General features: G+C 40.0%; 1 protein-coding gene across 1 annotated transcript in view; it reads left to right on the top strand.

Moving 5' to 3' along the window:
- Nucleotides 1-946: 946 nt before the first annotated feature.
- C8A (complement C8 alpha chain) overlaps nucleotides 947-24,424 on the top strand; it is a 32,257-nt gene continuing 8,779 nt past the window's right edge. Inside the window, exons 1-6 of the mRNA XM_074263187.1 lie at nucleotides 947-1,156; nucleotides 9,902-10,004; nucleotides 18,441-18,585; nucleotides 19,423-19,570; nucleotides 20,761-20,944; nucleotides 22,728-22,922. Coding sequence (XP_074119288.1) covers nucleotides 1,056-1,156; nucleotides 9,902-10,004; nucleotides 18,441-18,585; nucleotides 19,423-19,570; nucleotides 20,761-20,944; nucleotides 22,728-22,922 — 876 coding nt within the window. The 5' untranslated portion in view covers nucleotides 947-1,055. The remainder of the gene's footprint in view (nucleotides 1,157-9,901; nucleotides 10,005-18,440; nucleotides 18,586-19,422; nucleotides 19,571-20,760; nucleotides 20,945-22,727; nucleotides 22,923-24,424) is intronic.

Raw genomic sequence — 24,424 nt, 5'->3', positions numbered from 1 at the left:
TCAAGCACAACACCACATGGACACAGAGGAGTCCCAAGGTGTAGGGAAGGAACTGGACATGTGCATGTTGGATGTCCCACTGAGACGGGAGCTTCTTGAAGGCAAGGTTCGTGTTTTTGCATTTATTTGTGTCCCCAGTGATGACTTAGCTCAGAGTGGTCAGAGTCTGGCACATGGCAAACTCTTAATAATGCCTGTGTGTATGGAATTATCATGTGAGTCAACGCCCCCGACTAATTTAAACCAGAAACTTTGCTGCAATTCATGACTTTAGAGAGTTTTCTAGATAATCAGGTTAAGTGACTTGTTCAAGGTCATACAGACAGCATGGGTCAGAGGTGGGATTTGAATCTGGAGAGTCCAGCTCTCCGTGCCATGCTGTGTCCACACATAAAATACCTAGGCAGTAAAAACAAAGTGATTTAAGGCATTGGGAAGAGCAGTAACACCTGAAGGGAACAAGTCTTGTTCTTGATAAAGTGAACACATCTATATTGATGAGAGAGAGAGAGAGAGAGAGAGAGAGAGAGAGAAAGAGAGAGAGAGAGAGAGAGAGAGAGAGAGAGAGAGAGAGAGACAGAGAGAGACAGAGACAGAGAGACAGAGAGAGAGATAGAGAGAGAGACAGAGACAGAGACAGAGACAGAATAGAGAGAAGTAGAGACAGAGAGAAAGAGAGCAGACAGATTTTTGGACTTGCTCTTGTTTAGACTTTTGCCCTCGTTTGTGAGATAAGCCCACATCTTTAAAAACTAAATTGGTTTTAAATTCCCTCTTGCTCAAAGGTTATGTCACTCACTGCTTTCCTTTGGGAAAGGGTCCTTTGGGTTAGAAGGGCAGGAGCCTTGGGTGAGCTTGGGTGCCGATGAATCAATGGTCCCATAATGATTAATTTTGAGAGGCCAAGCCAGTGTCTTCTGGTAACTCTCTAGTGGAGGCTTTTCAAGGGTAATTCCTGTAAAGTTATTTTCCTAAAAGACAACCAAACCTGAAAGCTCCATACCAGTGGGAAAGGCACATCTGTTTATCCTCTTCCTCTGTCCTCCTTCAGAACAATGAGGCCATGGCTCCTGAATGGGACAATGGGCTTGACCTTCCTTGTCTTTTGCCTGCTGTCAGACCAGCTCCCCACAGCAGCCCAGGATAAGCTCAGGAGGTAAGTGAACTTGACCTCTCCCCACCATCCCTTGAAGAACGGTCTTAGCTTGAGTGCATGTCATGTGTAGTGACCATCAGGTCCAAACAGTATAGAACAGATCGGAATCTCCTTGTCCAAATTATCACTAGTGTTTCATTTTAGGAGCTGTTTTTTCTGCCAAAAGTTCCGTGAGTGGAGACAACATTTTGATTTATATAAATTGATTCTTCCTCAGCTAATGTGATTTTGGGTTGAATTAAGAGCTCGTTACTTTCTGGACTGGTACCATGATAATATTGCTATACCAGAGGTTCTTAGCCTGGACCCCAAAGGATTCATGGAGAGATTTCAGAGAGTTCATGAAGATCGAAGGGAAAAAATGACAATTTTCTTTTCATGAATCTTTAAATGAAATTTAGTATTTCTTTCAATTATTTCAAAACATTGCCCTGAGAAGAGGTTCACGACCTTCACCAGACTTTCGCAGGGATCTCTGGGACAAAAACAGTTAAGAATCCCTCCTCTATACTCTTTGAGATGTGGCCAGATCACATCGAGAATATTGTATTCCATTTAGGGCATCTCATTTTAAAAAGGAAATTAATCACCTGGAGAATATCAATTGATCAATCATTCATTAAGTACTTGCTGAGCCTAAGTGAAAGGCCGGGGATACTCAGACTTTCAGGAAATACATGCATAGGAGGGCAGCTGGCATGGCGAAGGGCCCCGAGAATTTTGCTTCTGAGCCTCTCTTGGTCACCTTGGGCAAGTTAGCTAACTTCCTAGTCCTCACTTTGTGACTTTTAAATTGTATTAGATGGTCTTTGAGGTTTGTTTTAGCTCCAGACCTTGGATCCTGCGGGTACGCCATATTGATTTTTAGCCCACAATTATACAGTGCCTTAAATTTGGCAAATTATGTTAGACAAATTACCTCATTTGAACCTTGCAGCCACTCTGGGCTGTTATCATTTCATTTAGACCTCTCAGCTCTAGAAGGAGGCAAAGGTGAGCAGGGATTCATTCCTACCTGTGAGCGGCCGAGTGGTTAATGATAATCGTCTCACCTGTCCATGACACTTTCCAGAGTGACATTCATACAGTTCTGCACAGAGATCTGTAGATTAGAGGCGGTATCATCAAGGTGAGAGATATTAAATGTCTCGGTTTATCACACACTAGTAAACTAGTAGTAATAAAAATAAGAATTTGAATAGCTGGCATTGAAAGTTTTGCAAAGCACTTTACTCTTATCTTATTTGCCCCTCACAATTACATTGGAAGAGAAGTACTAATATCGTCTCCATTTTGCAGTTTGAGGAAACCGAGTCAGGTAGGGATCGTGACTTTCCCGGGTCACACAATTAGCAAGGATCCAACACAGGATTTACATTTCCATCTTCCTGACTGCATTTAGCACTCTCCCCATTAGCATACTATCTGCCTTTCGGATGGAGACCAAGACTCTTCATTTTAATGACCATATATGTATGCACACACATACACACACAAGTGAATTTTAACTCTAATATCATAATAGCTTTTATACTTTAGAGTAAGAGATATTTCGTTTTAGCAACAAATCAGTGAAAAAAAAAGCAGCCCATTTTCTACAACATTTAATTTGCAACTTGTATTTAAAGCAAATACACTTTAGAAAAAAAAATCAGAAAATTCATCACTAATAATTAGAAGATGAAGGCCAGAGAAACTGTGGTAAGGGAAAACCTTTGCCGAGATACACTTAATTATAAAAGCTTATTATTGTAATCCCTTTTGAAAATGAACAAAGAGTCTCAATATTTGATGAACTTATCAAACAAGACAGACCCGGTGAAGAGGCAAATTTTAAGTCCGGGCAGAAGAAGAACCAATTAAAGACTTTGCACAGTGCTGCAGGAGATAATCAGCAGCCCCTTTGTCAGGGAGGGGAAGGACTCAGGCAGGCTTAGTGTGTGAGTGGGGAGCGAGACCCGGCCTAGAGGGCAGCCTGCCTCGTTTCTGCTGCCATCTTTAATGAGAGACAATGATCGGTGGAACCAGTGGGATTGTGGGCCAGTCGACGTGGATCTTTTCCACGGCTGACACACTTATAGCCATCAGGAGTCTCTTCCTCGAGTCCTAGAATCAGACTCAAACACAGAATGAGGGAATGGAGAATATGGCAAATGAGAGGAGTCACAGAGTATAGACTGGGAGAGTTTGCAGACTTGTCCACGCAGGATTTCCTGCCAAGTCTCCCTGGTTCCAGGTCCAGCTGCTGTCTGTTTGTACAGCATTGTTTCACATTGTCTTTTCATAATAGACCCTTTGAGGACGGGGCTCATCTTCCACCTTTCTTTGTATCCCCAGTGTGCCTGGAACACAGTAAGTGTTTAATAAGTGCTTGTGGACACCACTTGATTGTCTATTATAGTTGTACCCAGATTCCCATGCAAACAGCATGAGGAGAGAATATTGATTTTTTTCTTTCAGGCTCATTGCCTTTGAAGGTTAGCTATGGAAGGCAAGGATAAGGCTGCTTGAGGATCGTATCTCTACTCATTCAGGGTCTTTGCTTTGCTTTGGGGAACAGATGCTTTTTGAAAACTTAGTTTGGTCATGCAGTAAGTAAGCATGCCTATGGATTTTCATCCGTCAAATCCTTTGTTATCATTTTGACAACTTCATCGGGCAAATGTTTATAGATGATTTCACGAGGAAAGATTCCTCTGTTCCCCTTCTGGTTAGCCGGAAGCCGGTGGTAAAAAAGTCCTTCCTTTCTCAGCCAATGGAGCGGGAGAGCCCTTTTCATAAGTTCAGGAAATTTGTTTTCTTTGAAAAATTTCTGCCGCTAAGCTACACCTGGTGATGTTAGGGTGTTGGAAAAAAAAAAAAGTTAAATTCAATAAAAACTGATAACATGATCGGCAATGGGAATAGTTCTGAACTCTCAGTCAGAGACTTGGGTTAGAATCCATACTCTGGCATTTAGTAGTTGACTGGCTCGTGGGTTAGTCCCTCCCACTCTCTGACTCCCAGTCCAAACCTGTGAGGAAGCTGAGAAAGTTTTCTCATGACCTTTTTACTGCTGAGAAATCTGAGATTTACTCAAATAGTAGTAAAACAATAGTGGAAATTTGTATAGAATTCTTTCTTTAGGTACGCCATCTCATTGGATCCTCACAGCAGGTCAGGAGAGAAGTACTGGTATTACTGTTGATGTTTGATAGTGATAGTGACTGTGAGTAGTAGTAGTAGTAGTAGTGGTATTAATAGTAATAGTAGTGATAGTAGTGGTAGTAATAGTAGTACTAATAACATTAGTGATAGTAGTGGTAATAGTAGCAGTACTACTTGTAATAGTAGTGGTAGTCATAATAGTAGTGAGTGATAGTTGTGGTAGTAGTAGTAACAGCAGTAGTAACAGTAGTAGTAGTGGTGATAGTAGTAGTTGTAGTGATAGTAATAGGTGTAGTAGCAGCAGCAGCAGCAGTCGTAATAGTAGAAGTAGCAGTAGTAGTAATAGCAGTAGTAGAGTAGCAATAGTAGTAGCAATAGCAGTTCTAGTAATTGTAGTAGTAGTAATAGCAGTAGAAGTAATAGCAGCATTATAGTAGTAGCAGTAGCAGTAGTAACAGTGGTAGTAGTAATAGCAGCAGTAGAGTAGCAATAGTAGTAGCAATAGCAGTAGTAAAGTAGTAGTAGTGATAGTAGTAGTTGTAGTGATAGTAGTAGGTGTAGTAGCAGCAGCAGCAGCAGTAGTAATAGTAGAAGTAACAGCAGTAGTAGAGTAGCAATAGTAGTAGCAATAGCAGTCCTAGTAATTGTAGTAGTAGTAATAGCAGTAGAAGTAGTAGCAGCATTATAGTAGCAGCAGTAACAGTAGTAACAGTGGTAGTAGTAATAGCAGCAGTAACTAGCAGTAATAACAGTAATAGTAACAGTAGTAGTAGCAGTTGTAGAAGTGATGGTGATGGTGGGATAATAATAATAATAGTAATAGTAGCAACAACAGTAGTAATGAGCTGACTTGCGATTTCTTTGATGGTCAGGAATGAATGTATGAGTGAGTGGATGAACGAGGGATAGCGCTGGGCTCAGTCTTTCAGATACAAATAGAAAAGAAGCTGGTAGTTCCTGCTCTTGAGAAGCTCCTATTGTACTGGGTGAGATCACACCAGGAGGCTTCAGCGGGGGATCACATGGAAAGATCCATGGGTCTCAGGGCAAAGCAGTAGAACAGATGACCACATTTCTTCTTTAATGTCATTTCTGTTCATAAAACTATGTCCATCTGCGCCCTTGAACCATGTGACAGAGCCCAGCCTTCGGTAACCAGGGTCCTCTTTCTTGGGTCCTCAGTGGCCAGAGCTTCATGGGAGGAGGGGTCATTCCCCTGGGCTTTGGCTGCAGAGTGGCTGCAGAGCCCAGGAGTGGATGGTTGGCCACAGGGTCTTGAACTTGGCAGTCCGTGGTGACGGTTTGCTGCTTGGCGATGGCAGCCCTCTGGTCATGAGGGCCTTGTTTCCAAAGATGGCGGAGAGGTCTGTGTTGAAGCAGGAGCATGTGTCTGAGGGACACTGGGCTTCCTGGGGCTCTCGGCTTAGGATCCCGAGCTGTCTCCCTCTATCTCTGAGGGGAGCTGGTCGTTGAAGTGGTCCGACTTAACATCAAACAATGAAGTTCCTTGTTCAGGATCTCACAGCCCACACAGGGTTGGTACTTGAACCAGGTCTTGCTGACTCCCTGTGGGAGGGGGGAGGCGTGATCCGACAATGGAAGGGCTCCAGACAGAAGCGAGATGCCCCAGTTCCATCCGCTGACCCTCGTGTCCTGTGCCCTGCCAGGCGAAGGCTGGGCATCCGTCTGGGGAAGGGCTATCAGCCCTTCCCCAATAGTCATCCTCCGCTTTCAGCTTCGCCGGCTCCGCGGGGGGGCTGGATTCCCATATTTGCCTTTGTTGTAGACATCATGTCACAAAGCTTTTAAATCCACAGTGACAAAGTCTCATTCCACCTAAGCTTTTGGTTACATCCCTTAATGCGCTTTCCCTTATTTCGACATCTTAATAGGGTCTCCATAGACTTGAAATGACATCCTGACAATTCTGCTTAGATGTGCTGAAATATGCCCCCAAAGTAATTCCTCCCCTGCCTTATCAGACTATTGACGTATTCCTAATTTTCTCCTTCCTATGGTAAAGTCTTACCGTGAGGGAAAATCCATCTCTTGGGGTCACGGGACTTGGATTCAAATCCCAGACAGCCCACTTGTTCCCCGTGCCCTCCCTCAGAGCTCAGTTTTCTCATCTGTACATGAGAGCGTTGGATTAGGAGCCACTTTTCCTGCTCTCTATCTACGAGACCAGGATTGTTTTGATTTTCCCTTCCTGTCTGGAGGATTTATCACAATGTTTGGCCTGATATTTGTAAAGAGCTTTAGCCCCATGTCAGATACATAGAAGACAATAAATGACGCTTGTTCCCTTCCCACCTTCCCTGCTTAATAAATGCTTGTTCGATTGATTTGAGCTGAATATGCTAAAATACTAATTGTAGCTAGTAGTTGCAAAGTACTTTAAGCTTTGCAAAAGACTTTAAAAGTTTGATCTCAGAGCCACCCTGGGAGGGAGATGCTATTATCATCCCCATTCTACAGATGAGGAAACTGAGGCAGACAGACGTAAAATAACCTGCTCAGTCACAAAGTTAGAAAGTACCTGAAACTAGATTTCAGATCAGGTTTTTAGGACTCCAAGCCCAGCACTCCGGCCATTGTGCCATTGACCTTAGAATTATAAGAGCTATGGTAGCTAAGATGGAGCAATGGACAGGGTAATGGCACTGGAGTCAGCATTCCAAATCCTGCTTCAGACACCTACTAGCGAGTCATTTCCCTCTGTTTGCCTCAGTTCCCTCATCTGTAAAATGGGGATAATAATAGTTTCTATCTAACAGAGTTGTGAGAACTAAATGAGTTCATATAAAATGGTTTCAGAAACCTTAAAGTATTATATGTATATATATATACATGTACAGTCTATCATCATCATCATTATCAGTATTATTAATATTATTAATGTAGAACTGGAGGATCTTAAAGCCCATTTGAGTCTGGCCTCCTTTTGCCTTTTATTCCCAGACTGGATTCCTTTGGTTTTAGAATCACTGCTTTTAGAGCAGAGTAAGAAGCTAGTGGTGACATATCCAGAGTCTGAGTCTGGAACAGGAAAACCTGCCTTTAAATCCAGTTTCACAAACTTACAGCTGTATGACCTCGAAAAGTCACTTAATCCCGTCCTCAGTTTCTTCAACCGGAAAGCGGGAGTAATAATAGAAGGTTGTTGGGAAGATTAAATTAGAGAATATGTGAACAGCACGTAGTCCTGCCCCTGACCATAAATCCTTGTTTCCTCCTCTGAAAAGACAACACAACAAAAGAAGAGGCTATTCTTCCAGTAGAATGTAAGCTCTCTGAGGGCAGGACTTGCCTTATTTTTGGTTTCGCCTCTTGTCAGCCAAATGGCACTTCCTTCTCCAGTCTTCAGGAATTTCTCTTAAATCTAAAGAACAGAACTGATGATCTTTTTCACCGGGATCCACATTCAAAGCAGGCAAGAACCTTAGAGATTATTTAACCTAACTGCCTCATTTTATTTTAATTTATTTTCATTTAATTTTAATTCTTTAACATAATTTCTTTCTATAAAACTAACATTTTAATCTAAAACTAATGAAATGCAGCAGGGAGAGTATCTGACTTCTTCCTTCCTTGAGTAAGCATGCTGTCTATTGCCAACTGCATTTTCTCTGGCCCCCACTTGGCTGGGTGCTCACTTGACTTAGGGGGGGGGGGCGCTGACCACTGACTGCCCCTGCCTTTTTGTTCTTTGTTGAGTATACTATTAAGGAGCACAGCAGCACTAGAGCACAGCAGATGAGGAAACTGAGGCACAGAGAAATTACTTCTCTGGGGTGATATGGTTAGTAAGAAGCAAAATTAAGATTTGAACCCTTCTTGAGTCCAGATCTAACATTCTCCCCAGTGCATCAGCAGGCTGGGCTGTCTCATAGCTAGTCTCCCAAATTTTTACCAACTTCCTCCTCCAGAATGCATTTCTTAAAACCTCAGCCTCCAAAAAAGTTCTAATCAACTTAAATGGTGAGTTCCTTCGACTTTTGAGCTCAGTGTTCACACACTCACAGACACACACACACACACACACACTCACACACACACACACAGACACACACTCACATACAGACACACACACATTCACACACACTCACACACACACACACACTCACACTCACACACACACTCATACCACACTCACACACATATACTCCCACACACACTCACATACAGACACACACTCACACTCACACACTCACATACAGACACACACATTCACACACACTCACACTCACACACAGACACACACGTACCCATACCACACTCACACACATATACTCCCACACACACACACACATAGACACACACACATTCACACACACATACACTCACAGACACAGACTCACACTCACACACACACACACCTCTTTCCTATTCTAAACTCCAAGTACTTGGTTCAGGGACCAAGTTTAACACCTCAATTACCCACTTATCAAACACTTAGTAGGTATTAACTATGTACTAGGTACTGGGGATACAAAGAAAAAAGGAGCTATAATCCTGGAATGAATTAATTAAATATAATAAGTGAATTAATAAATTAATGTATCAATAAAAAGTGATTCTGGTGGTTCAATACATGAAAATTGTGCTTAATTTCACTTGAATAAACCCCCAAATTTAGGTGGATGCAGCCTTGTATTATAACAGGATGGACATAGAATTGCCCCAAGACGGAAGGTTTGAAGGGTTGGTTCTGGATTCTAAGCTGGGTTTGAATCCGGGTCTTGTCGTTCTTGGGCTGTTTGACCCCTGGCTCATAACTAACTCCCCAGTGACACATGGGCCATCCCATTATTTGTACAGCCTTGCTCAAAGGGCAGCTAGGAGCAGAGAGCTCTATAAACAAAGGGTTGGGGGTGGGAGGCTGCTGAGGGCTTGGTCATTAGTGCTGTCATTCATTAAAGCGAGCACACTCACCCTCACACACACACACAGATGCCCACAGTCACCCCCACGCCCTGCACAAGGCCTGCTGGTAATGAATCTGCCCTTTCCATCGCCCCCTGTCCTCCTCTGCTCGGGCACTTGCTCTCACCTACAGCAGCGGCCCTCGGCTTCTCGCTGTGTCCTCATGGAAACCCCAGGACAGGCAGTCAGGAAGCCCTGGTTCTGAGCCACTTTTTTGCTGTACATTTTCTGGAAAGACAATTTCCCTTTTGCACCCTCGTTATTCACGTTTATGAAATCGTGACGATCCTGTTATTGGCAGATCAGACAAGAAGATGTGGGCAGAGAGCTTTGTGTCTGCAAAACTCTGCACAAATAAGCCATAGGGGCCGTCCAGAGTTTATTTGCTTATTTTTTTATGGCTGTCAGGTCAATAAGCATTTATTAAACTCCTACTACACTTCTGGGAATAAAAAGAAAGGCAAGAAACCCTGAACCTCAAGTAGATCATAATGGAAAGGGGAAACAATAAGCAAACAATGGGAAACAAACTAGAGATATGGGGGAAATGGAAGGTCGCTATCAGGGAGGTTCCTGAATTTCTCTTTTCATCTGATTGTGTGTCTGTATGTGTGTGTGTGTGTGTGTGTGTGTGTGTGTGTGTGTGTGTGTGTGTGTGTGTGTTCTCTTTAGGAGAACAGGACGGGCAGATCAACCCTCACCTCCTACCCCAGTGGATTGTCAGCTTAGTGAATGGTCTGCATGGACCGAATGCTTTCCGTGCCAGGGCAAAAAGGTAAGAATTCTGGTCACTATTCAGTCCATTGGACTTATTTTTGCCTTTTAGAGATAACAGAACATGGACTTGCAGGGGAAGGAGTGTCCTTAGAACGAAAAGTGTCAAAGCTGGAATGAATCTGAGAACACAGACCGATAAAAGTAGAGGAAATCGAAGAATCTCAAAAGTTAGGGATGAATCTGGAACGTTAGAACAGAGCAGAGGACTCTGGTTCTAGAAGGAATCTTAGAAATTAGAATGTTATAGGGGAGAGGCCCCTTAGAACAGGGAATCTCAAAGCGAGGAGGGACTTTAGAGCATAAAAGACATGGAAGGGACCTGAAACAATAATTAACAATATTAACATTTTGCTACACTATATATCATGCTTTACAAATATTATCTTATTTGATTCTCAAATAATCTCGGGAAATAAATGCCATTATTATTCCAATTTAACCCATGAGAGATCTAAGGCATACATAGGTTCAGTGACTTTCCCAGAGCTGATAAATATCGAGTACAGGGTTTGAACTTAGGTCTTTCTGATTCCTGGAGAGGAATTCAGAACACAAAATGCTAAACTTGGAAGAGACCTTAGAGCATAGAATGTTAAAATTATCAATGTTCAAAAATTAAAGTATCTTAGAATATGAAAGATTAGAAAACAGAACAAAAATGGTAGCATAAAAGAGCCAGTCCTGGGGTACACTAGTCCCAACCGTTACTATAACAGATGTTGAGTCATCAGAACTTCAGAACTCTCGGGGGACCCCTTAGAGGTCACGGTGATTACCTAATGCCATTGGCTCCAGCTCTCACACATCTACTGCCCTCAAGATTATTGGTTGGGAAATAATTTCATAAGCCATCTTTAGAGTAGGTAGGGTTGTTCTGATGGACAAGGTTCTTTTCAACAATGAGATGATTCAGGTCATTTCCAATAGACTTATGATGGAGAGCGCCATCTGCATCCAGAAGGAGGACTATGGGACGGAATGTGGATCACAACACAGTATTTTCCCTTTTTTTGCTGTTGTTTGGTTGCTTTTTTCTTTCTCATTTGTTCCCTTTTTGATCTTATTTTTCTTGTGTAGCATGATATATATATATATATATATATATATATATATATATATGTGTGTGTGTGTGTATATATATATATATTTATCATGCTACACAAAAATATATATAATATTTAAGAATGTTAAGAACAATTATGCATTTATCTTATATTTATTACTAGCAGTCTAGGGGAGGGAGTAGAGGGAAAAGAAGGGAGAAAAATGGAAACACAAGTTTTGGCAAGTGAACATTGAAGACTATCTTTTCATGTATTTTGAAAATAAAATGCTATTATTATATATGTAAAAAAAGAGTAGGGTTGAAATCACCTTCCCCTTTACTGCCACCTCCCTCCAGTTGAGAGACATAGCTAGGAAGCTGGGTCTTGAACCCAGGTCATCCATATTCCAGTCCTATTTTCTTTCCATCATACTTTAAAAACTTGGAAATGCCTAAATATGAGCTATGATAATTGTTATATAGAGCCTTCTCTAAATGACATTTTTGGTCACTTTCAAAGCTAACATACTATGATCCTGCCTTATAATTGAGACTTAGTAAAGGGGGAAAAAATAAACAAACAATGAACCAATGGGAGTGGTTCGTGAGATTTTCTGGCTCAGAGAACTTGCCTTTGACAACTTTAAATGTCAGAAAAAGGCAATAGGATTAGTTTTGACTTGGGCAGGCATTTAGCTCAAAATGGCTCTTTGCATTTTGTTAAGGGTCCAACTTACTAGACTGGAGGATGAAGTGACTGCTATAAATAGAGCTTACCTAGATTTTAGCAGAGCATTTCATAAAATCTCTCATGCTATTCAAGTGGAAAGGAGGAAGAAACGTGGCTTGAGTGATAGTATAATTAGATGCATTCAGAACTAATTGAATGGCTGGACCTGAAGAGTAGTCATAAGGTTTCATGTTAACTTGGAAGGAGATTGCCAGTGGGGAGTGTTCCAGGAATCTGTGCTTTGCTTTAGACTGGTTAACATTTTTATAGATAACTTGGATGAAGTCACAGAATGCACACACATCAAATCTGGCAGAAGACAAAAAGACGGGAGGGAACATTGATAGACTGAATGGCAAAGCCAAGATTCAAAAAGATGGTGACAGGCTAGGACGTTGGACTGCATTTTACCGAGATGAAATGCAGTCCGTACAAATGTAAAATCTTACAGCTGGGTACAAAAATCAACGTCATAAGTTGACTTAAATAACATTTTATCTGGGAAAAAAATCAGCAGATTGCATAATGAGTGCAGTTCAATGTAGCCAAAATGTGAACCTTAAGATGCATTAAGAGAGACATGGTGTTCAACAGTAGGAGAGCCATGGTCCTATTTTATCTGATCCTGGTATACTATGTTTGGCACACTGGGGGGAGTTTTGGGAGCCATATTTTAGAAAGGGCATTGGGAAGCTCAAGAATGTCCCCAGGAAGGCAGTCAGGATGGTGAAAGGGACTGGAGTTCAAACCACATAAGGATTAATTAAAGGAACTAGAAGGGAGAGGTATTTAGCTCAGAAAATAAAATAATTAAAGAGATCAAATAACTATTTTCAAATATCTTAAGGACTAGTACTTGGAAGATGGATTGGCTCCAGTGTGGCTGGCAGAATTGAGAGCAATCAGTATGCCTTCTATATGCCAAGTACTGTGCTAGGTTCTATAAATACATACATATATATGTGTGTGTGTGTGTGTGTATATATATGTACATATACATATATACATATACCTACCTAAATATATGTATGTGTATATATATAAAACCTAGTACAGCATATATATATATGTATTTCTAGAACCTAGCACAGTATATATATATATAATATATATGTGTGTGTATATATGTATTTATATGTACATATGTGTATTTATATATGTATTTCTAGAACCTAGCACAGTATATATATACATATATGTGTATATATGTATTTATATGCACATATGTGTATTTATATATATATATATTTCTAGAACCTAGCACAATATATATATATATGTATTTCTAGAACCTAGAACAATATATATATATATATATGTATTTCTAGAACCTAGCACAGTATATATATATATATATATATACATATATGTGTATATATGTATTTATATGCACATATGTGTATTTATATATATATATATTTCTAGAACCTAGCACAATATATATATATATATATATATGTATTTCTAGAACCTAGAACAATATATATATATATATATATGTATTTCTAGAACCTAGCACAGTATATATATACATATATGTGTATATATGTATTTATATGCACATATGTGTATTTATATATATATATTTCTAGAACCTAGCACAATATATATATATATATATATATGTATTTCTAGAACCTAGAACAATATATATATATATATATGTATTTCTAGAACCTAGCACAGTATATATATATATATATATATATATATATATATATATATATGTATATATATATATATATATATACACATATATGTGTATATATGTATTTATATGCACATATGTGTATTTATATATATATATATATTTCTAGAACCTAGCACAATATATATATATATATATATATATTTCTAGAACCTAGAACAATATATATATATATATGTATTTCTAGAACCTAGCACAGTATATATATACATATATGTGTATATATGTATTTATATGTACATATGTGTGTATTTATATATATATATTTCTAGAACCTAGCACTATATATATATATATGTATATTTATATATATATATATATATATATATATATATACATATATATATATATATTAATATATATTTATATATTTATATATGTATTTCCCTAGCACAGTATATATATATACACATATACATATATGTGTATATATGTATTTATATGCACATATGTGTATTTATATATATATATATTTCTAGAACCTAGCACAATATATATATATATATATGTATTTCTAGAACCTAGAACAATATATATATATATATGTATTTCTAGAACCTAGCACAGTATATATATACATATATGTGTATATATGTATTTATATGTACATATGTGTGTATTTATATATATATATTTCTAGAACCTAGCACTATATATATATATATGTATATTTATATATATATATATACATATATATATATATTTATATATTTATATATGTATTTCCCTAGCACAGTATATATATATATATATATATATATATATATATATATATATACATATACATATATGTGTATATATGTATTTATATGCACATATGTGTATTTATATATATATATTTCTAGAACCTAGCACAATATATATATATGTATTTCTAGAACCTAGAACAATATATATATATATATATGTATTTCTAGAACCTAGCACAGTATATATATACATATATGTGTATATATGTATTTATATGTACATATGTGTGTATTTATATATATATATTTCTAGAACCTAGCACTATATATATATATATATATATATATATATATATTTATATATGTATTTCTAGAGCCTAGCACAGGTTCTAGCACAGAAATATATATATTCCACCTATTCCATTCCAGGTCATAGGATCATCATAAATGCAGAGAAAGAAAGAACTGCAAAGGTTCAGCCCCTTCATTTTCTAAATGAAGAAACTGAGTCTTCAGGAAGTCAGCTAGAAAGTGACAAAGTCAAGATCTAAATTAAGTCCATTATTCCAAAGCCATGTCCTACAACCCTAAAGGACATAGACTATCTGAGGCTTCCCTTATAAAAATAACTTTGTTAAGAATTCTCATTTTCCTCTGACTTTCTAAACTACTTTTTCTCAATTGTTGCTTTTGGAGATAACTCAGATGAAGGGCTTACAGTTTGGATCATAATTGAATCACTTTTTCCTGGAGCTAATAAGACTGACCTTTCATAGAGTGACTTTTTGGGGGGGATTTATTAAGCTCTGGTCATGATTTCGGTGGAATGCAGCCAATGTTCTCTTGCACAGTAATGTTCTTCCTCTCAAACCACCCTGCCAGAGATAAGCATTTGGGCAGGAGAAACTAGCAGCTTGAAGGAGAAATTAGGTTTCAGAATTATTGAATTTTAGAGGAGGAAGGGATTTCAGAGAACTTCTGGTCCAAGTGATATCTGACCAAGCATCCTTTGTACGACCCCCTGCCCAGGCATTAGCCAGCCTCCACTTGAGGACTTCCAGGGATGGAAAACTCACCACCTCCTCTGGTTGTCCATCGAACTTTTCAGTGGCTCAGTTTGTAAGGAAGTTTTTTCTGGCCTCAAATCGAAATTTGTCTCATTACAATTTCCAATCCAAGCTTTTAATTCTGCCTCTTAATTTGAGGAAATTAAGTCAATCATGTAACAACCCTCCAAGTATTTGACAAAGTCATCTATCTTGCTGCACTCCTCCTGTCTGATCAGTTAGGGGACCTAGGAATTTGTAGGTTTGTCTCCCTACCTTTTCATTTCCCCCTTCCCAGGCAAATCCCAGCTCCTCCTCCTCCTCAGCCTCCATCAGAGAAGGAAAGAGACCATCTTGTTGCCCCATGGGACTCACTTTTTGGTCTGATTCCTCATCCAACTAAAGGATGCAGCAGGGGATGGGAGAGACATGAGCTAAAAGGAAGGGCAGGACCTTCCATTAAACACATGTTAGATCAGGGTGTGGCGCCACCTGGAAAGTATTTATTTGCTCAAGTCAGCCAGGAAGGATTTATTGAATTCCTACTATGTGCCAGGCACTGTGCACATATTAAGCCTCTGTTCTAGGGCATTGATTAAATGAATGTGATGAGTGCTCTTGGAATGAATGGATAAGTGGTACATATGGAGGAATTTCACAATCCTCTGTATCACAGAATAAGCACAATGAAGATTTTCTGTGACGTATGTTTTTAGGTGAGTTGTAGAACATCCTATTCTTCTCACACAGTCGGAGAAAGCATCAGGGACAGAGAGGATGATTCTGGACTCTCGTGCCCTGCAGGGAATGCTCCCCACCAGGAGCTGGCTATTCTTGTCCCCGACCCCCGGTTCCTCAGGAAGTAGTCTATACCCCTTCGATTGTTTTGGCAGTGGGATCTTTCCGGGCCATTGCCCAGCCTTGGAGGGAGAAAGGCCGATAACCCAGCCCGGATACAGGGATCAGGCCTTTATTTATCACAACAGGGACAGAGAGTGGGAAGGTAATTAAAATCTGCCCACAGTCCCAAATTGGCCATTAGTTACAACCTCCTACTACATAGGTTATAAACCTTTTTATCATGACTGCTTAACTAGGAGGCAAATGGATGGCTTTGAACTTCACCTCCTCTGCCCTTCCTTGCTTACTTGGCTAATGAGAAGCAAAGAAGCTGGAAGAGGTGGAAAAAATGAAGAGTGGAGGAGGGGAGGGTCTGGACAGCTGCCGCATTCACCTGCTGGGCCCCTGCCTGAGAATCCCTGTCCCGGCAGGACAGGCTGCTGGGTAGAAGAGAACACGTAACTGATCTCTTCTTATATTGTCTTTAGCACCATCAATAATTATAACATTCACAATACACTTATAATAATATTAAATACTTTCAGTAAATGCAATCAATAAACATTTATTAAGCACCTACTATATACAGACACTGTACAGAGCATGAGGGAGACAAAGAAAGAGGTCCCCGTCCTCATGGAGTTGACATTTTGGTGGTTCCATAGGATACAAATCCACATCCCACCATCTTCACTCAATGGCACAGGTCAGACATTTTATCCACAAACACAAGACATAAAGAATAATAGTATCCAATAATATTATTCTATTATTCTATGTATTAATATACATCAATAGAGAGACTTCCCTCAGCCGGGAGCTCCCTACATTGAAGAAACCCCAAGTTCAGATAAAATACACAGATACAGAAATGGAAATGCTCAAATGAGCTCCGTTCCAGCCAGGTGGTCAACGAAAGCCTAAAGTCAGAAAGACCTGAATTCAAATCTAGCATCAGATACTTATTAGTTTGGCAAATCCCTTCCCTCTGTATGCCTCAGTTTCCTCATCTATAAAATGGGGATGATAATAATCTCAGGTTGCTGTGAAGAGAAAGGGAAAACATGGGTAAAGTGCTATTTCCAGCTATCATCATCATCATCATCGCTGTGTAACAGACCATGACAATCCACATTAATGAGGTCATAGATCTATCTGAGCATTTGTGTTAATAGACATACTATTTATGCTTTTCTTTCTGTTCTATGAGTGATAATTACGTGGTATTTTCTGCTAACAAACAACTATCCATTACCAAAAAGCCAGTGCGATCCGAAAGACAAGGAATGTTATCTCATTTTATAGAAGAAAGGTCTGTTTGGAGGAGTTAGGGGACTTAGATAAGGTCACAAAGCTAGGAAATGATGGTGTCTCAGTGGAGGGGTCAGGCTCCCTGACTATGGATCCAGGACTCTTTGTACTATCTGACCCCTGATTCCTTGGGGGCTTACGGTCTATTGCTTGGGAATGCAATTTACCGCCATCAGGGTTTTCTGAGTCCTCACTGTCTAGAGCCCTATGCTAAGCTGGGGGAAGGACACAGAAGCCTAGAGGAGCTCAGGAGAATTTCAGCTGAGGAAAATTTCTTGTGAACCCTTGAGTGAGGGAATGCCTCAGCCATGTCACAATAACCTTAGAGATTTGGAGTTGGGGAGGTACAATGGGGAGAAAAAACCCCTGTGGCTCTGGAGGCAGAAGACCTGGGTTAAAATCTGCCCTCTGATTATTATCTTTGGTGTGACTTTGAATAAGTCAATTATCCTCTCTTGATCTCAGTTTCCTTCTCTGTAAAATAAGGTGAGAGCAGATTACCTTCAAGTCCTCCCCAGTCACGGCCTGGATCTTATAAGTTGTTGGGAGGATAGGTGACTTATCCATGACGTATCACTGGGAAATATCAAAAGCAGAATCTAAACTCAGTTCTTTCTGAGGCCATGACTGCTATTCCAGTCATCGTCCCATGTTGTCTTGCCACTAAAATGATCATTATAAGGGGGCAGCAGGTGGTGCAGTGGGTAGAGCACCAGCCATCTGGTCTCAGACACTTAACCTGGACAAGTCACTTAACCCAAATTGCCTCAACAACAACAACAAAAAGAAATTATCCTTATAGAAATAGAAGTTACAAAAATTTTACTTGTTTTCTTTTTATATATTTCATGAGCATTTGCTTCTCCAAATCCTTAGACTAATGCCTAATATCCTTCCTCCCCAACTAGACTCCAGGCTCACTGAGGGCAGGGACCAAGTCTGAGTCCTTATTACTGTGTTTTCTGGAGACCCTAGCACCAGACCTTATATTGCTGTACTAGTTGATTCATTCCCGTCGTAAGATGAAAAGATGCAGAGAAATTTCAGGTTAAAAATCTGTTTTAGCATCGATACAGAAATCTCCTCCAACCCTCCAAGTTTGGGGGAAACGTGTGCAGTGGTGACCTTTGGGACGAGGTAGCCTGCACCAGCCCTGAGACCTGTACGGTGCAAAGCCAGTGTGGCCACGATTTCCAGTGTAAGGAGTCAGGTGAGTAGCACACAGGGCAGCCTTTCTTGTGAGAGCATGGGTGTGTGGGGGATGTTTATATGGACACACATGTATGTATACAACAAGTGCATACCAGGTGTATGTGTGAATGTATACATTGATTGCGCACACACACACACACACACACACACACACACATATATATATATATATATATATATATTTATATATATACACACACATATGTATGTATATGGAGATAAAGAGAGTCAATGAAGCATTTGTTAAGTACTTATCATGTGCCAAATATTGTTTGAAGCTCTCAGGATATAAAACATGAAGTCTAAATATATATTTTTTCAATCCCCTCACGCTACCTTCCTTAATCCCCAACCCACGACTTTTGACTCTGCCCTCTGAGTCAAAGCAGAACACGGCAGAAGCCTAAAACCCCACTTGGAGGACTTGAATCCGGGTCTGAATCTCTCTTCCTAAATCTGACTTCATTAAGGCACCTTAATCACGTGTTGACTAATTCTTCATCTTCTTGAAGGCTCTTTAAGGTAACTCTGTTTTGGGGCAGCTAGGTGGTTCAGTAGTTAGAGCACCAGCCCTGAATTCAGGAGAACCTGAGTTCAAATCTGACATCCTAGCTGTGTGACCCTGGGCAAGTCACTTAACTCCAGCCTCAGAAAAAGGAAAAAAAAAAGAAAAAAAAAAGATAACTGTTTCCTTAGCTTAGTATATAGAACCAGCACACCTATGAGCCCCTCTTGGGCTTTTCAGAAGCCCCCTTTTTTCTCCCCTCATTAAAAGATGGCAGCATCTGTTGGCTAGTCTCAGGGAGGGGGCTGTCCCATGACCCACTCTTTTCAGGCCGTTGCATCAAGAGGCGTCTGCTGTGCAACGGAGATCGAGACTGTCTTGACGGATCTGATGAGGAAGACTGTGAAGATTCTGGGATCCTTAAAAATGACTGTCTGGAGTTCAACCCCATCCCTGGATCAGAAAAGGCAGCCCACGGGTGAGTAATGACTTCCAAGCAGCTGTGACTTATTAGGCTGTTGTCTAGCCTGCGTTCTGCCCTGGGCCTCGGCGTTTCAGAGCTCCTCCCCAGCTGAGGAGAGGGGCCGATCGATGCGGCCAGATAAATGGTACAGAGAAGGAACGGGGAGTGACGACGTGTCCTCGGGTCTGCAGGGATGGACTGACGGATGGCCAGGATGCTGGGGACGGACTTCAGCATGGTCTTTGTCAGAGTAATAGCGGATATGATGATAATGATTCTTATTATTTACCTTGTATTCTAAGGCTATCAGAATGCTCTACACATATTTCCTCTGTAATTTCAACCCCTGAATTCAATGTGAGGGAAATCTTTCTAAAATGGCAAAAAGGCAAATAAAGAGGAAAAATGCAGAACTTGAAGGCCTTGGAGAGATCATGGAGCCCAACTCTATCTCCAAAAGGAGATAGTCTCAGACGTGGAGTTGGGGCGATCTGGATTCAGTTTCTCCTTAGGTTCTTCCTCACTCTATTACTCTCAGTAGGCCAGTTAACAACAAAAAGAGCTAATGCTCAGATCGATAGAATATTTAGGCTTGGGACAAACTTTACACCCATTGTGAATATCCTTATAATGGGAATTTACATAGCACATCAAGGTCTCAAATATGCTCTTTGAATTTCATAGCAACCTTGCACATAGACGTTATTATAATCCCCATTTTACAAATGAAGAAACTGAGGCTGAGAGAAGTTAAGTGAATTGTGCAGATCACACAGCTAGTAAATATCTAAAGGAGATTTGAACTCAGACCTTCCTGACTCGGAATCCGTGCTACCTAATTGACTCCTAATGCTGACCCTCTATTTCCTCATCTCTAAAATAGTTATAATAATAATGTTATAAGGAGCAAGTGAGAGAATGTGGGGCAAACAATTTTATATATTAAATAGTTATGTAAAAGTCAGCCTTGACACTTCATGTTCTAAGCTCCTTTCTAGCTATAGCTGGTTGTCCAAAAAACGAATTTAATTCAACTTTAAATTTAACTCAAGTAGTAACAAACATAACTTAAATTTAAATGCTACTAGTCTATGCTCCAGCTTCCCAGAGTCCACGAGACTGGACAATGCTGATGTCACTTTTGGAAAAAAATGAAGCATGAGACCATGCAGATAGCAGTACTAGAAGATGCCCTTTCCTTATAGGTTTAACATTCTGACCCAAGAAGAAAAACTGAATGTATATGACCCTACATTCTTTGGGGGCTTGTGTGACCGTGTTTACAATGGAGACTGGAAGTCCCTCAGATATGATGCTGTGTGTGAGAAGCTCGATTACGATGAGAAGTATTTCCGTAGACCGTACAACTTCATCAAGTACCAATTTGAGGTAAGGCAAATTTGGTGCGAATAAAGACAAGGATATTGATGATGGTGACATAATTATTATTATAATAGCTGGCACTTAGGGGAGAGAGTTGCAAAGGAATAAATTTAGATTTGATATGAGGAAAGAAAACATGTCTGCAATTAAGATATGTAAAAGTTGAATGTGCTAATCTCCCAATAAACCTGAATTCAATATTTCCTTCTTTATGGCAGGCTCAGTGCTAGTGCCAGGAATACAAAGACGGAAATGAAACAGACCTGGCCCTCCAGAAGCTTGCATTCTAACAGGGAAGCTGACATGCACATGCACTGGTACATAGAAGATACGTATACAGACAGAATGATAGATTGATAGATAGATAAATAGATAGATAGATAGATAGATAGATATAGATAAATAGGTGGATAGATGAAAGATAGATGATAGATGATAGAATAGATATAGATAGATAGACAGGTAGATAGATGGATGGATGGGTGGATATATAGATAGATGATTGATAGATAGATGGATGGATAGACAGATAGACAGATGGGTTAATAAATGAATAGCTAGCTAAATAGATGGATAGAAATAGATAGACAGCAGATAGATAGACAGACAGACAGACAGGGATAGATGATAGATACATACACAGAATGATAGATAGATAGATAGATAGATAGATAGATGGATAGATAGATATAGATAGATAGATAGATAGATAGATAGATAGATAGATAGATATAGGCAGGTAGATAGATGGGTAGATAGATAGATATAGATATCTATGCAGGTAGATAGATGATATATATCCATATCTATAGCAATATCTATCTATCTATCTATATGTATATATGTAGGTAGCTAGATAAATAGTTATGAACAGGTTCCAAGATGCCACCAGTTCCCTAAACCTGAAAGTCTTTGAAGAAGAACCTAATCATCTGGCTTACTTCTTAATCTGGGTCAATCATTGTGCTGGGCACTAGGGACTAAAATTAAGCAAAAATCAGTCCCTGCTCTCATTTAGCTTTTGAAAAGAGGGGAGCCACACGTATAGAGAAATGGTGGCCGGGGAAAAGGTCTTAATTTGGAAATTTGCAGAGATGCTAGATGGAGCCTTGGAGATTTGAGCCATGCATGCACTTTCCAGGAACAAGGGGCAGAAATGCATCATCAGATGGTTCTAGAACTGGAAAATCAGGTGTTGAGAGGAAAATGCTAATTGCATATTCCTTTCTGTCATGTCTTCCAATTCCAGTCAAATGGAGCTCAGCACTGCCATTTGCAGTTAAGGACATTCTGTCTCCCACCTCTGTGTGTGTGTACAGGCTGTGCCCCATGCCGAGAGTGCTCTTTCCCTCCTCAATTCTGCCTGTAGAACCTCTAAGCTGTGTCTGCCACCAAATTATTCTGCACTAAATCATAGATTTAGAGAGGGAAGGTACCTTTGAAGATACTTAGTCCAATCCCTTCATTTTACAAATGAGGACACTGAAGCTTCAGGTGGGGACAGTGCCCACGGTCGCACAGCTAGTGGATTTCTGAGTTGGGATTTGATTCTGCTCTCCCCGCCTCCAGTTGCAATGCTGTTATTCTATGCTTTGCTGCGCCTAACTTTTCTTGTAAATGTTTTCCCCTAATGGAAGCCAGTTCCGGGGCAGGAATTATTTCATTCTGGTCTCTTTATCCTTAGAACCATTTCCCCGTTTAATGCTTAATGCACCATTGGATTGAGGGTTGTGAATACTATCAAGTAGGGGACCCTGAGTGTTGATTGCCACTGTCTGCCTGTTTTTAGACCCAGGCCCAATATGATTTCCAGTCAAGATTTTACAATCATATTGACGAGCTAACCACAGGCCTACATAAGGAAAAATTCAGTTCTAGTAGCTTCTCCATCGGAATCCCCATCTACTTTGTGATCCTGGGAATAGGATTCGGCTGGTCCTCTGGAAAGGGTTCCCTGAAGAACGTGACCGAGTATAAGGAGAAGGTGAGTATCCACATCCTCAGGTCATTGTCTCCCCCCCCCCACCCCCAGCATCTTTTGGGACTTGCATTCATGTATTACTTTAATTGCATTAAAAAACTACAGTAGTGATTGTCCCTTAATTTGCTCGTGTAATTGGAAATGTCTGATCAGCCGTAATCCTGTTTGTTTTTCTTATTACACTTCTGTACTCAAAATTATCATGATGGGAATAATTGAGTTACAAGACTGAGAACTCCCACCATCTCCCCGCCCCATTCTCGGGTCCCTTCCTAGTTCATTGCAGAAGGAAGACGATCAATGGATGCTTGGGATGAAAAGGTTGTCGTTGGAAGGAGAAGGGGACAAAGGTTTGAGAGTCTCAGCTTTAAGTTGTAGCTCGGAACCTTCTTCTCTGGGTGATTGGGAAAAAAATCACCTCTCCTCCCCGGGGATAGAAATGATGAGGGGGGATCAGGTAATATCTAGTCCCCCTGAGATCTAAACCCTAATATCCTGAGTTAGAATAAGTACTGGATTTGTCCGTGTGTGTACGTGTGTGTATCTGGAAGGCAGAGTTTGTTTCATTTCTATCACTGTATTCCTAGGATTTAGCACTAGAACACAGCAGAAGCACAAACCATCAGCATTAATTAATTAATTTTTCTGAGGCAATTGGGTTAAGTGACTTGCCTAGGGTCACATAGCCAGGAAATGTTAAGTGTCTGAGGTCAGATTTGAACTCAGGTCCCTCCTGACTTCAGGGCTAGTGCTCTATCCACTGCACCAACTAGCTGCCCCATCAGCATTTATTAAATGCCTCCTCAGCCAGTCACTACACTAGGGGCTGGAGATTCAAAGGCAAAACAAAATTGTCCTTGCCCTCAAGAAGAAACCATTCTATTAGGGGAGACGACATAGATACATAATTTTCATTATAGAGGAAAATTCACTTTTATTTCCCCTGCAGTTTTTTTTATCAGTTTGCTTCTATTTTGTTCTCTTTTATTTTCTCTTTTCAAACATGAAATGGCAAGAGAAAATAGCATCATGGGTAGGATATCAGGGTCTCTAGGTTCTATGGCAATAAATGAAATTTCTATAGAATAGCACTTTTTAATTTTGTGAGCTGCTTTTCATAATTATCTCATTTAAGTCTCATAACGACCCTAAGGATTGAATCTCCAAGTATTATCACCCCCATTTATAGAGGAGGAAACTGAGATTTGGAGAGGTTAAATCACTTGTTATGTCATGCAACTAGCCAAAATTGGATGCAGGATCTCAGCAAAGCTAGCACCATGTCAGCAATGTCTTAGGTTCCCAAGCAAACTAGCTGTGTGAACTCGGACAAGCCATTTATCTTTTCTGGGTCTCTGTTTCTGCATTTGTAAAGTGGGGTGAATGGGTCAGATTCCCTCTAACATTCCTTCTGATTCCACTGTTCTAAGTTCTATGACTACCATATTTTTTAGATATATTGTTAAAAGTGTTGGGGCAGCTAGGTGGCGCAGTGGATAGATAGA

This window comes from Sminthopsis crassicaudata, chromosome 4 (genome assembly GCF_048593235.1).
Source record: "Sminthopsis crassicaudata isolate SCR6 chromosome 4, ASM4859323v1, whole genome shotgun sequence".
In the NCBI taxonomy this organism is placed as follows: Eukaryota; Metazoa; Chordata; class Mammalia; order Dasyuromorphia; family Dasyuridae; genus Sminthopsis; species Sminthopsis crassicaudata.
This window is presented reverse-complemented; position numbering and strand designations above follow the sequence as displayed.